Here is a 14147-nt window from a genome sequence, read left to right as displayed (position 1 = left end):
ATGAATTACAGGCAAGACAAACATGGGCAAATGGAGTAGCCCTTAGGAAAGTATTTGGGACTTTTTCCACAAACACACCTTAAGCTGCAATCCCTTGAGCTGTCATTTTATATTAATATCTTTGAAGATTTTCTCCTATACCTTGGGAGGAATAAAAGCCAAACCAAACCAGACTATACACAGAAGGGACCAATGAGTATTTCTGGGAGTAACACAGGTCAAAACAGGGGCGGGATCTACTCACCCAAAACCCTCTTCAGCTCTTGATAACCAAAGGAGATAACAGTGCCTGATGCCAGCAGACAGGGAAGGATGTGAAATGTATTTTTATGAGGCCTTCCATGCACTTAACAGTTATTGGGCAGGTGCAATTTTTAAACAGACATGAAACCCAAATTACAGATTCATCTTTACAAAGTTATCTGACTTGGAAGGTTTAAGAAAAACTCCCCCCTTATTGGTTCTTGCAAGTGCAACAGAACTAGTACACAATGTAGAAAAATACTTTAAAAGGATACATCAGCTGTTTTTATCACCTAATTTCTTTCAAATGTAATGTGATTAAATCCTAGGGTTTTTTTTTTTTTCTAAATCTAACACCTTGAAACTCCAGCCTGGTACTTAGGAATTATTTATAAACAGCGTCATAAAAGAGTGCTCGGGTGCCAACACTAATCAACTTCTTCAAACCACTTCAAAGAAAATCAAAAAACCTTTCCATCCCCAGATCCTTTTGAGGTTTAACTAGGAGCATGATTTAAAATTCACAAGAAAGCCCTTAGGTATTGAAGCTTTAATACACAGCTTTCTTGGACAAACGTTTGATAAAAAACGAAACATACCATTATATACACCACATCATGCTTTAATATTGCCCAGGGCTACTGTAAATGCTCACTTTGTACTAAATCTGCTTTTCTCTCTGCTTAGTGGCTGGCAGCAGATGGGGCAGTGTAATTCACTGATTTACTCATTTGCACACTTGTAAGACTCCTCTAAAGCATTCTCCCTAAACATATGACACAAGGGCACAACCAGGACACTGCTGGATATAATGCTTAATCCCCTCCAATCAGCAAATAGTCAGTATTTAATGCTGGAGGTCAGAACCACCAGCTAAATGAAGACAGAGAAATCTAGAAAATGCCTTTTGCTTCAGTAACAAATCATATTTTATTCCATGTTTACTCTTCCAAGTAAAATCAGTTTTAACATTCACCTATTATTTTAGTAATAAAATTAATCCTGGAATAACACACACACACACAAAAGCTGGACTCACTGAGTTCCATTTAAGTCTGAGAGATTCCATGATTAATATTAATGTGGCAAAATTTGCTTAACTTGTAAGAGAAATCCTTTGTCAAACAGGAAAAGCACATAGCACACGATGAACATTCTTGCAGAACTTTTTTACATCTCTTCAGAGGTTTGACTGTAAAGGAAGAACTCACAGAAATGCCACTTGGATCCCAAAAGCTTTTTTCATGAGTACAAACCAAGACACAGTGTAGAAAATGAGCATCTTGTATATGAAAGAACTCTCAGGCTTCATCTGGTTCTTTAAGCCTTTTAGAAGGAACACATGAAAGAACAATAGTACAGAGCCTCAAGCACAAACACTTAGCCACACATTTGACCTAGGAGATTTTCAAGACAGTTGTAAGCTATAATGATCATTAGACTTGTTTATATTTTTAAGAGTACTTTAGATGTTATTATTAATTAAAAAGGTTTCCTAACTTCACACCTGGGATAGACTCAATGCTGCTTTTCCACACATCTCTGTTTGAAATTTTCTCTAGGGCTAAAACTGTCTAGCAAGGCAAGATCATGAAAATTCATCACTTTCCTGATGGCTTTAATAAGGTTTTTTCTTCTAAATAGTCAGCACCTTCCGCCATGATCAAAAAGTAAAAGCAACTCTGCTACAGATTCCTGTTACATTATTTTCCATATAATTTATTCTTAAAACAACATTTAGGCTTTAATTTTAATTGGAGTTCCTTTCCTTTCTTAATAGCTTTCCTTTTTTTCCAGACCAAAAGCAGACAGCATTTTTCCTTTGACAAACAACTGCTGTAGTTCTATCTTTAGCCTTCAAGTACTGAAGTAATGAAATGGAAAGCTGCCTAATTCTGTTCAAATAATACTGTGGGGCTTGAGGACAAATGTTAGCTCAATGTGCAGAAATTTTACCAGCATTCTATCAAGCCACATGAAATTCTTCCACATTTTTTCCACAGGTCTATAAAGCAGATTGATTACTCATGCTGCCTGCATCAGAAAAGGATGGACACAATTTGCAGGATTTGATTTTTATTTTTAGTATATATTTAGCAGCATTTCAATCAACATCCATCTGATCCCCACCACTAAGAGCTCCTGGCACCTCTAGTGAGAATGATTTCATTGATGCTGCAGCAGAACTTTCATAATGGTTTACTCTGGTTTTAAAGAAACATCGAAGCAACATGACACCAGCTACCCCTGACAGCTCATGCAGAACAAAAATTATAGTTCAGTTGTGCATATCCAAATATAATCTGCCTAAGGGTGAACAGTTTGTAAATCAAATAATTTGATTGAGAGAACATGCTTTTATTGTGCAGAATACAGATCTCCTATTCAATTTACCAGGTTTTGTTACACATAGAAGTAGGCATGCTCACTGTTCCTTCAGCTGAGATGCCACTGAGCAGTGGAACTCATTAACAGCAGCTAGTAACTAACTAATCAAAACCACAAAGAATCTGCCAGCCCAGGTAGAATAGGAACCCAAATTTACACCTGACAAAAGGAGTAATTAGTGAGCTTAAAGACAACAGGAAATATTAGATGGGGCACAGAACACATTAATAATTGATACACTAGAACTCTTTGTTATTTCCTTAGAGGGTTTCATTGTTGTAACTGTTAAAGTGCATTTTTTATTAGATTACCCACTAAAAAGAGATATTAAAAGCATCTTACCTATAACTATTCCAAAATGCTCACCTCCCCCCCCCCCCCCGCCCCAGACACAGCCTGAAAAGTTTTATCCATCATCTGCCAACTGAAGCACAGCTTTCTAACAGCTGTTTACAAACAAGGAGTTGAACTATTTATGGTGTCTCAATTTTCACTTACCATCATCATTGTTTAGCTTTAAATGGTTTATCATAAACTGAATGGGATCATCTGGCTGATGAATTATTAGTTCTTCAAGCATGTTCTGCAAATAAATAGGGCAAAGTCAGAGGAAAATTTACCATATCTAGGCAGTCACAATGTATTGCATTTTTACAGCAATATTACAATAGGGATCTTAAAGAGTTTATAAATGCTTCTTTATTTTCTTAAGGCCCCTTTCACAGACAAAATTGAAACTATGAAACCATGAAGCATAGTGAGATAATTGAAACAAAAATAACTCCATTGCTTTGGCTTATTTATGATACATATGGGCACCAGGCACTGCTTGAGCCTGGTGTCGATAACAGTTGAATCAGCATTGACATAAAAACCATACAAGGAGTTTCAAAACCAGAGTCAACTTAAATCAGTATATCTGCAGGGCAAGTTAAACCTCCTTCTCAAGCACATTCCTGCAAGCTTCTCACTAGCCTAGAGGACTGCAGAAAAAATACAAGCTGCAGAAAACCCAAAACCAACAGCCAAAGCCTCAAAAGCAGCACATCTCTTTTTCTTAATCATACTAGTTTTTCTCCTACATGAAAAGTAAGGGGGGGGGGGGGGGGCGGGGGGGAGGAAGTCGTAGAGCATTTCCTTGAATGTCTACTTTGGAGCTCATTTTCATCTTAAATGCTTAAAGTTACACAGGGCTTTGCTTCAGCTCCCACTGACAGCAGTGGGGATGTTCCACTAATTTCAGTGAGGATTGCAGCTTTCCAGGCAGAGAAAAAGTAACATCGACAAACACAAACTCTGTAGATCTCCTTATAAGACATTTCAGCACAGCCAAGAATTCTGTAATTAACACTCAACATCAACCAGCAGCTAACTGTCTGACTTTCATTACCTACTGCAATGCCCATACCGGAATAGAACATCTTTTACTAAAAATCAGTCATAACATTTTAATATTCACAAGTAAATACCATAAAGTCTGTGTATTCCATAAAATGTTTTATTTTAATGATTGTCTTTTATTGGAGTGACCCATTTTCCTTTTCGACTTCATCCACTTAATTAGAATAATTAAAACACTCTATTTCATTTACAAACTCTTTCACATGCAAGATCTGATGCTTCAAGGTCTGGGCAGCAGAGAGCACACAGTATAAAATATGTATTTTTATTGGAAGTTCGTTTAAAATCATTACTTTCCAGCAACATTCATTTAAACCAAGAAATCTGAATCTGGCACCACCATTATCAGCAGCTATCAAAATAAAAGAACTAAGAAAATCTGACCTTACTACAATTCAAACCTATTCAGACTGAAAATGATTCATCCTTCCACTGTGTGACCATCCTTCCACATTTGTGACCAATTCCTACGTGCACTTACATGCATGCTTCATTTTATTCACTTGTATTAATCCCAGTTTAATTTTACATGAGTTCTGTGAATCTCAGGGGGGTTTCATGTTTTGGGACTCCTGTTTTAGGTTCGATAATTTGGGTTTTGTAAATGTTTAACGTTTAAAGTCTAGGACAATAATCTCAAGCTGTGTTTGTTTGTACCATTACTTTGCTACAATACAATTGAAGCACAAAAAGAAAACAAATCCCGCAATTGTTTGATTTAATGCAAGGTCCTGCAGCTGCATTCAATACCTCATGGCATGCAAAACAGAGTATTTCTATTAAAAACCCCACAAATGTTGTGCTAAACTGGTCATAGTAATTAGACTTAGGTTACATGACTAAAAAAGAAAAGAAAAAAGAAAAATAAGCATTTGTGTGTTTTCCATGGAGATATTAATAAAAAGGCCTTAAAACAGAGCTGTGAGGGGAGCCTCTCTTACCAAGTTCTGGCCTCAGAGCCGCAGCACACAAACCTCCCCACGCACGACAGAAGGGCTTTTCCCGGACTTACAAAACAAGACATACCTTTCTGTAAGGCAGGGAAAGCTCTCTCGCTATTTAGTGAAACCACAACGATGCTAGAAGTTCACTTCTTTTTATTTTTGACACACATCTCCACAGAAAAGCCGCGACAGCCGCAGCAACGCGCCGAGAAACACATTGGGCCGGGCGGTGGTGAAGGGCAGGCGGCCGCGGGTTACCTCAGCACCTCTGGGGTTACCTCAGCACCTCTGGGGCTACCTCAGCACCTCTGGGGTTACCTCAGCACCTCTGGGGCTACCTCAGCACCTCTGCGGGGCAAACCCCCTCACCCCGGCTTTTCCCGCACTTTGTTGCCGCCTCCCCTCTCGTTTCCTCCATAGACAACCATTTTCTTCCTCAAAACATGACGTGTACGATCCCCCGCAATTACGAGTATTAAGTCAATTAATTAATTTAGTTAATTAATTAATTAATTGAGCCCTCGGCCGATGCACCTGCCCCCCACAGCGGGCCACCGACTGCGAGCTCCCTCCGGAGTCCGGTACCGACGGCTGGGGACAATGGCCGCGGCGCTGCGCCCCAGACGGACTGCCTCAGCGGCCCCACCAGGCAGCACCACCGGTAGAGACGGTGAGGAAGCCGGGCCCCCCGCCCCGCGTCAGGCCGGCGCTGGCGTGTGCCCCTCACCATCCCCCGGGCCCTCCGGGCCGCCCCTAAGCTCCGGAGGGGACGGTGTGGAGCCCCCGCGGTGCCCCAGCGCAGACGCGGCCCGTTCACCTGCAGGAGCCGGAACAGCTCCCGCTCCTCCGCGTAGGCGCCCACCGGCGGCGGCCACGGCCCAGCCAGTTCGGCCATGGCCGCCCCTAGCAACCCGCCCTGCCGCGCTGCTGCGTTGCTAAGGAGTGCGTCATCACCCCGCGACGCACAAAAGCCGCTCCCTGCTTCGGGTAACAGCGACAGGGCAGAACGTCATCCATCCCCGACGCGCCCCGCCCCGGGTGAGGTGATGCGCGACGTCGGCGCGGTTGCCAGGGAGACAGCGGCGCGTTGCCGGGGCGACGGCAGCGCCGCGGGAGATGCCGGAGAGCCCCGCGGAGCCCGGTTCGCCGCTATCGCTGCAGGCGGGGTCGCCGCTGGCCGGTGGGGACCCGCAGGGCCCGTAGGGACCCGCAGGGCCCGCTGAGCTGCCCCGGGGCACGGGAGGCCAGGGCAGCGCGGTCCGGAGGGCGGTGGGGGGCTGCAGGGAGGAAACAGCCCCCTCGGGGCGGACAGGGCGGTGCGGGCCGGGGCGTTCCAGCCTCCTTCGGCTTCATGTAACGCCAGAGCGTTTGAGGCGCTCGGGCTGCAGCTGTGCCGAGTGAGAGAAGCCGCCACCCTGCGTTCGGCGCTCCGCAGCCGTGTCTTTGGCACATCACCACGTTAGCTTATGATAGACCCACTGGGGTTTATGGTGTCTGGCTGTCGGGGTCCCCTCTGGGTTCTCTGCCTCTGTTTGCAGCATCATTATGAACTCACTGACTTCCCGTGTGCGGCTGTGGGAATGCAGAGCTGTGACACATCTCCTCTTTCATGCTTCTTTTTTTAAAAAGTTTTCCATTAGCCTACACAATTCAGGTGAAAGATAAAACTACACGTATAGAATTGCATCATGGCTAAAAAGGAGCTTCCTCTCTCTCCTTCTCTCCTCAAATCCAGGAAGGAGAAAACATGAATGAGGTAAAGGACGCCCTCAGAAGCATAGAGCAGAACTACAAGCTCTTCCTTCAGCAGCAGTTCACGTTTATCGGAGCACTGCAACACACCCGAGAGAACGCTCATGACATGATCAGACCTGTGGCAAGCATCAGCCAGGTACAAAGGATGCAGCACAAAGTTCTCTGACGATGAGAACGGGGACCAGCACGGTGCTGTCACACACTTGGGTCTAGTTCAGGGATAAATAAATGTTTTTACTAAGGGAAGATGCACAAAACCTCTCAGCAACATTTCTGTACAACTCTGCAATCCAATAGCAAAAGTAGGTGAGAGAAATACCTGTGTTAGATCTTCCCATTTACAGAGAAGGAATTTTACTGGTGAGCATCACTTTATGATTTAGTTTAACGCTCTCATTTCACTGCTGAGGCATGGCCAGAAATCCAGGGTACAAGAAAACAAACCAATGCTCTTTCCCCAGCCACACATGGAATGTGTAATCCTTAACTCGCAGTAACCAGCACGCCTGCCTCTTCCCCCTGGTATTGGTGCTGCTGTAGCTTTCTATAGCCCTTATTAAAAATAATGGCTGTGTTACAGAGGTAGGATGATGGATTGAGGGCTGGAAGTCCCAAGCGGGCTACAGGTTTTCTGGGCTGGTAAGTGAATTGTCTTGGAATTTTTATAACATGGGATGTTTTAAGTAGTGGAAAGAACTTAGACCACCTGCAGACAGAGGGGGAAGAAAAGTCTAAATCAAATTAGAATTGTGGGATTTGACACAGCAGAACCCAGGCACAAAACCCAGATGGATGCCAAAGCCAGAGTGAAAGCCAAGCTGTTATTAGGATTGGGACACGGGAGTCAGCTGGCTGTCCTTTCTAAGGGCTGACTCTCTCTATTATAAGGGTTTTGCTCGTAATACTGAAGAGGATAATGACAATCATTCCACTCCATTCTTTCCAAAAGTAGGGATTGAGATTTTGTGTAACATTATGCTGTATTTAAAAGTGCCAACGTTTCAGTGGTTTTAAGCCAGCTTGGACTCTGCTTCTTAGCAGAAGTGGAAGGGCTGTTTGTTGTAGGGAAGAAATCTTACAGGCAACGACTTCAGCAATTACACTGATCCATGGCACTGTGCTACAGTAACATGTGAACTTAGTGGTGGCAAACTCTACTGCCCAGACAGCTCTGAGGGTACAACCCAGGGTGAGGATGAGAAAGGGAAAAGAGCAAATTACCAGGAAGAACAGGGAGCAAGGGCTGAGCACAGATTGGTGATGCACTGGGCAGGAACTGAACCACCACCAAAGCTCAGTGTGGCAAAACCAGACATTAAGTTTATTTCCCTACCATTCTTCTGCATCAGCCCAAGCTCATCTTTAATTTTGCCTGGGATGGCACAAGAAGATAAGCAACAAATGCAGAAACATGTGTGGTCTCAGCATACAGCTGACTTGACTGCCAGCTTTCTTTGCATGTAAGCACAGACACTACATTAAAAAAAAATTATGATAGTGTACTTGAATACAGCTGCATTTCTAATCCCTGAAAGCTGTATGTGGGAGCATTTTTGGTGTTGAGTGATGATGTTTTTCTGACAGAGCACAGTGAAGTGGAAAGGTCAAAGAACACACCACTGCTAGGCAATGGCAAGAACTCCTTAAAGACTTCTACATAGAGTAGTATATAAAGTCAAATCCCAAGCTGTTCTGTGAGACAAGCTCCTCAGTCATTGCTTCAGACCACCCAGTGACCCCAGCAGAGCCTGGCTGTGGTCATGACATCAGCCCAGTGTAGAGGCCATCCATGATCTTCCCTTGCTGCATCTCAGCAGCAGATGGCTAATGCAAAGCTTGGTAGTTCCTGTAGTCCTGGTCCCCATCCTGGTTACTCAGGTGCATTACCTCTGTTATTGATGTGGACAAAAGGAAGTCCAGTTATCCCATCGGTGAACATCCAGGCTAAAATGCTATTCTCTTTAGGAGAGAATACAGCAGCAATAAAATCTGCTCACAGCAAGCAATAAAAAATCCTGCCACTCACAAGGACAGGATGCTCAGTGAGCAAGGAGGAATCTGGAGTGGAAATGGACACTTAGGGCCCATTTTTTATTTTTCTTACAAACCCACTGAGAATTTTCCTGAGCACATAATGGCTTTTCTGTATGCAGGAACTGTGCCAGTGTTGGAGCAGCTACTTGGATCTTGTCTTGAAATGCTACAGAAAGCTCTGAAGGTGTCAGAGCCCAGCTATGACTGCCAACCAGCCACTCAGTCTTTTATATTCTGACCACTCATGTCTAAAGTATCTGTAATTTCTTTGGAGGAAATACTTAAATCTCTTGGCATAATGTTTCATCATGCTATGCCATTCTCTCCGATTAACAAAAATGCTCAAGGCAAATAGGGAATATCATTGCTGTGACAGTTTAGTAAGGACAATTTAGGTTAAGTGAGTTTAGTTTGCAGTCACATCTAGTGGTGACAAAGAACAAAGTGAAGAATGCACATGACTCCAAACCATTCCCAGCTTGGTCACAGCCCTCACCTCACACCTAGCTCTGCTCAGGCAGTTGTTGCAGTGCCTGAGGATGCCCTGCTTGAAGCAGAGAGAGAACTCTGCTCATGCTCAGCCTGTTTATGCAGGGCTTGCAGTAGAGCTGTGGTTTGGCCACAGTTCTCCTATACTGCTTCAAAGACGGAGGAAGGCTCACTGGTGTGCCGAGGAGCAGATCTGTTACCCCATTCTTTAGTCATGATGAAGGACAAGCAAACATCTTGGACATGCTCTAGAAATCTCACTGCCTGCCACAGTGCTGTGCTTTCCCTAGTGGCTCACGCCTGCAGTCACAAAAGAAAGCAGCTTCCCCTCACTAACTTCAGCACCTTTACAGCATTAAGTCACATGTAATTTAACATGCACAACTCTGTCTTTCCCTCATACAGGTACAGTCCTACATGGACCATCACTGTAATAATTCCACTGACAGGCATATCCTCAACATGTTCCTAAACATCTGCAATGACCTAAGCAAGCTCTGCCAGAAGCTGGAAAGCGTGCAGCCTCGTAACAGCACAACCAATGACATTCTGGGGAGGTGCAAGGTGCTCCTCAGCCACAGCAATGACCTGAGCAGCATCCGAGCCAAGTAGGTATCTCCACCAGCTTTGTTTCTTTGAGGCGACTGTCAATGCTGGGGAACTGTCACAGGAATTCATATTCCCACCTGACTTTTCTATCAGTTCTGCTACAACACCCTTCTTGCTTTAATGAGGGTACAAGATAATACCCAGTTTACCATTCCAGCTGGTGGGAAAAGCAGCCTTTGATCACAAAAAGGGAGTTGGTTTCTTTATTCATTCTTTTTACTGGTACTTGGAAGGCAGGTTAGCACCCTGAAATCCCATGCAACACTCAGGCAGTTTACCTCCTCCCTCCTCCTAGTCCTGCTCTGCAGGAATAATTTCCATGGGGCAAGTGTTCGTACACACTCTTCAAGTCTTCCAGCTCCAGTCCAACAGCCGAGATGGTGTGTTTGACAGGCCTCATTTCTCAGGATGCAGTCCTATCTGTGCCTTTTTGTTCTGGGGAGATGAATGGCTGCATTTCTGCTCTTCCCAGGGTGTCTCAGGGACGCACTGTGGGCTCACTGTGGTTACACTGCTGAGACTAGCCTGCCACTTACTTCCTTCTGTCCCACAGATACCCCCATGATGTTGTGAATCACCTGAGCTGTCATGAAGCAAAGAATCATTTTGGAGGGGTGGTGAGCCTCATCCCCATTGTTCTAGACTGCATAAAAGAGTGGATAACCCACACTGAGAAGCTGTCACGGGAGGTGCTGCAAAATGTGAGTGGTGGAAATGCCATCTCTGAGAAGTCAGCACCCCAAGGTGCACCAGACAGGGCAATCATTTCCCAGACAGCACCTTCTGTGCACCTTGAAGTTCAGACCTCAGCTAATAAGAAAGACAATGTACAAATGCAGGGGAATAAGCATGTCTGGAAGAAGCACCTCAATGACACAAAAAGTCACAGTGGGAAACGTAAAAGTCCCTGGAAGCCTCCAGGTAGACATGCCTTTTAAAGAATTAAAGTTCACCCATCTCATACTTACCACTTTTCATGAGGTGGTTGAAGACAGTGAAATGATTACTAGAGATCCTGCCTTCCAAGTCCACTTTCTGAATAGTTAGCCCTCTAACCCAGCCTTGGGCAGGTACACACTCTCACCCTTGCTGGTATTTCTAGCTGTATCCTTACCAGCAGTAGGTGTAGCATTAGAGCTTATACCTTTGACCAGCACTGCTGTGAGAGCAGGGAACAGTCAGGAGTAATCAGGTTCTAACCTTTCAGCCACGAATCTTGGGCATGTTTCTTGAAAATGGGATTTTACACTTTCTCAGGCTTCTGAGGAACACCCACTCAGTCACCAAAGACAGAGGTGTGAAGAACCTGCATGTCTGAAGAACGTGATGCAGAGCAGCAAAGCTGGATTCAGACACTTGTCTGGGATTCAGGCATGTCCCTGAAGTTCCCTCACCCCCACTGACATTTTTTTGGTTATTTAGAGCACAGAATCAATGTTTATTTACAGGACACTAATGATGTTTCCCTTACGTGCCACTGGCTACCAAAAAGGTCAGTGTGTTTTAGCTGCACTGACTGTGCTCTGCTGCATCCTTCCTGCAGGCTCTCACACCATGGCCAGCACACACCCCTTCAAGTATCTTCCCTTACACCTTTTTAACTCCTTGCTGTCAGAGCTAGAGATGGAAAAGAGAACAAATGTCATTTGCACTTAGTTTGGTGTACTGATAATATCCAAACTTGGATAAAACCCTAACACATGTCATCCCCAGAGCTCTGCAAAACTAACAAAGTCATTCCCAATGTGATTCGTGAGAATCTGGTGGGAGCAGAGAGAGTGAGAAAGCTGTGGCCATTTTCAGATGGTTCCTTTTCAAATTGTAAGTTAAAATGCCTGTGCTTTCCCTTTTTCGAGATGAGAATCCAGCTTGCCTAGCTTTCAAAGATGTTGTGAGGCTTAATATTCATTAAAATTGCAAGGCATTTGAAATAGTCTCATGCTGCTTTTATACCAACACTTTACAATTCCAGCACAGTGACTTCATACCAGTGCTGGAAACAACTTTCATTCCAGCCTGCTCAGGGAGGGTCAGCAGAGCCACAGGCTCTCCCCATTCTCTGGAGCTGATACACATTCCTGGTGATGCTTTTACTCAAGCACAGTTAACTACAAACTTAAGATCTCATTAATATGGTGCATTCCCTGTATGTGACTGCTCTTTTCCCCTCCCACAGGGAAGTTAGCTCCTGTTCTTTGCTTCGTGCTAGAAGACACTCCTGAATAAACAATTTCCCCTTGCATTCCTGGCTCAGTTTGCTAAAGTTGTGAGAAAACTTTTAGTTTAATGTGACCAGATTTTGGCAACCAGAAGCCAAAACAGGGAGAAGAATTAATGCAGAGGAGGGAGCATAGGAAGGAATGATAGCTCAGATGAAATGGCAAGTATTTTCAGGAATATTTTGATTCCTCACATAACCCCACCTTCTTTTGCACTTTTCCCCCCTTCCCCTATCCACTTATTCTGCAACACAATATATCTGTCCACACTGGAGTAGAAGCCTATTTTTAGGAGACGACATGATCCAACTGCATTGAATCTTGGTGAACTCAAGTGAGTAATAAAGCTTGCCAGGGTCCCAGAAAGGCTCCCAGGCACTGCTGGGGATGCAGCCAGCAGGATAAGCCTGTTACACTCTCAGCCTCTACTTGAGATCCCTTTTGCAGAGGCAGCTTCAGGCAGAAAAATCAGTGTTGCTCACAGCTGCCCTATTGTGTTTCACATGGCAAAGACAAGTGTCCGATGACAGTTGCTGTCTTGGAAAGTTTTTCAGTACAAGCACACGCTACATGGACTAAAAGAAGACAAGTGTTGGGGACACAAGAGATGCTGCTTCCAGATCTTGTTTCCAACCTTCCTCACCCTGTCACATAGTTTAAATTTGAACAGTCAGGCTCTGATGAGCCCCACTCTGGCCCCACTGTTCACAATGCCAATGCAGTTGTCCACTTGTGCTTGACCAAGGTCACCATACACACCAGAAAATCTCTAAACAAATTCCTAAACCTTACCAATAATTTCTAGCCTAGCGCTATCCTTTCAGTCTTATGCAGCCAAATTGTATGACACAAGCAGAAAAATGAGTGCATAAAACCTGCAGTCTGAGGCTTGGTAATGACATGACCAGGATCTGCTGGAAGACTGCAAAGTTAAGACTCACAAAAACATCTAGACAAATTACTTAATTTCCATACAAGTTCTCCTCTTCCAGGGTGGATGGACACTTCAAAAGACAAAAAGATACAGCAAGAATTGTTTTTCTCTACTACAAATCAAGCTGTTTGAAGAATCTGCATAAACAGGATGTAAATGCCAAACACAGAAGTGCAATAAAGTTTAACTTTAGCCTCTGTGAGCATAAAATTGCAATTTACACACTGAGAAACCCTGCAGGGTCCCAGAGTGACTTACCCAGAGATCTGTCACTTAGTCCAGGAAATAAATGCTGCTTTTTCATTCAAATACTGTGTAAGAGCTATGGGCTGGTAGAGGTTGATCTCAACAGAATCCTGGCCTCTGCAGACTATAAATATCCTCTGTGCTCCCCTCAATTCAGCCATGGGTCAAACAAGGCTTTTCTCAACCTGTAATTGGGTCAAAACATCCTGTAAGTGAAACACCCAGTCCCAGCACCTCACCTGCAGAGGGGATGGGGTCAGGCCCCATGAGGTAAGGACCAAGCACTGGGGTGGGCTTCTGAAGGCAGGAGAGGGGTGATTCGAAGGAGAGGGGGAACTCAGCATTTCCGAAACAGTATCAGAGCTGGCAGCGCGAAGTGACAAGCTTGGCAGGGCCTCTAGTGGCTGCAGCTGGGAGGGTGTGCTTGCACTGAAAGGGACGTCAAGAAAATCAGGTTTAGCCAAAGTAGAGCTGAGGGACACAGGATTCTTGCAGCCACCCGCCAAAATAAAGTTCTGTCTGAAAAGAAAAGCCTGGGTGAACAGTAACTAAACTTTTCTTGTGAAGTTCCTGTGTGTATGAATGTATGAAGAAACTTAACTCCTGCTGATTCTCTAAATTCTTTTGTAACCTCTTTTAAAAATCTACCACTGCTCCAGCAGCTAAGCAGTTCCAATAAATCAAGATCAATCAGCAAAGAATCTTCAGATTCTTTCTTTCCCTAATGTCTACTCCATGTTTATTACCTTTGTTGTAAACCACCAAACACACTACTTAACACTAATGAGAAAGGAAGGTACTTTAGTTTTCTCTTTTTGTTCCCCAGTGGATGTACTTCTGTGGGTAATATATATCTAATTCTTTTTTTTTATTTAAACTGGCAAG

At 44.2% G+C, this 14147-nt stretch overlaps 2 protein-coding genes across 9 annotated transcripts in view; one reads left to right on the top strand and one right to left on the bottom strand.

The window, feature by feature from the left end:
- AK8 (adenylate kinase 8) overlaps window positions 1-5965 on the bottom strand; it is a 65286-nt gene extending 59321 nt beyond the window's left edge. For 3 of the 6 annotated variants that reach the window (XM_065696081.1, XM_065696084.1, XM_065696085.1), the window contains exons 1-2: window positions 5794-5964; window positions 3130-3214 (exon numbers count right to left, since the gene is read on the bottom strand). In XM_065696081.1, coding sequence (XP_065552153.1) covers window positions 3130-3214; window positions 5794-5871 — 163 coding nt within the window. In that variant the 5' untranslated portion in view covers window positions 5872-5964. Of the gene's footprint in view, window positions 1-3129; window positions 3215-5793 lie in introns of all 6 variants that reach the window. The other 3 variants (XR_010616210.1, XM_065696083.1, XM_065696080.1) reach the window with 2 other exon arrangements.
- Window positions 5966-5967: 2 nt separating this feature from the next.
- SPACA9 (sperm acrosome associated 9) lies at window positions 5968-13990 on the top strand. 3 transcript variants are annotated; one of them, XM_065696088.1, is made up of 5 exons: window positions 6003-6156; window positions 6712-6867; window positions 9660-9862; window positions 10417-10564; window positions 12040-13990. In XM_065696088.1, the coding sequence occupies exons 2-5, from the start codon at window positions 6724-6726 to the stop codon at window positions 12046-12048; spliced, it is 504 nt and encodes a 167-aa protein (XP_065552160.1). In that variant the 5' UTR covers window positions 6003-6156; window positions 6712-6723; the 3' UTR covers window positions 12049-13990. The 3 variants fall into 3 exon arrangements, with proteins under 3 accessions (XP_065552159.1, XP_065552160.1, XP_065552158.1); XM_065696087.1 differs by having other exon boundaries at window positions 5968-6014; window positions 10417-13986; XM_065696086.1 differs by having other exon boundaries at window positions 10417-13986.
- Window positions 13991-14147: the final 157 nt, after the last annotated feature.

This window comes from Lathamus discolor, chromosome 15, assembly GCF_037157495.1.
Source record: "Lathamus discolor isolate bLatDis1 chromosome 15, bLatDis1.hap1, whole genome shotgun sequence".
NCBI classification, from domain to species: Eukaryota; Metazoa; Chordata; class Aves; order Psittaciformes; family Psittacidae; genus Lathamus; species Lathamus discolor.
The sequence above is the reverse complement of the archived record's forward strand: the minus strand, read 5'-3'. Positions and strand labels throughout refer to the sequence as shown.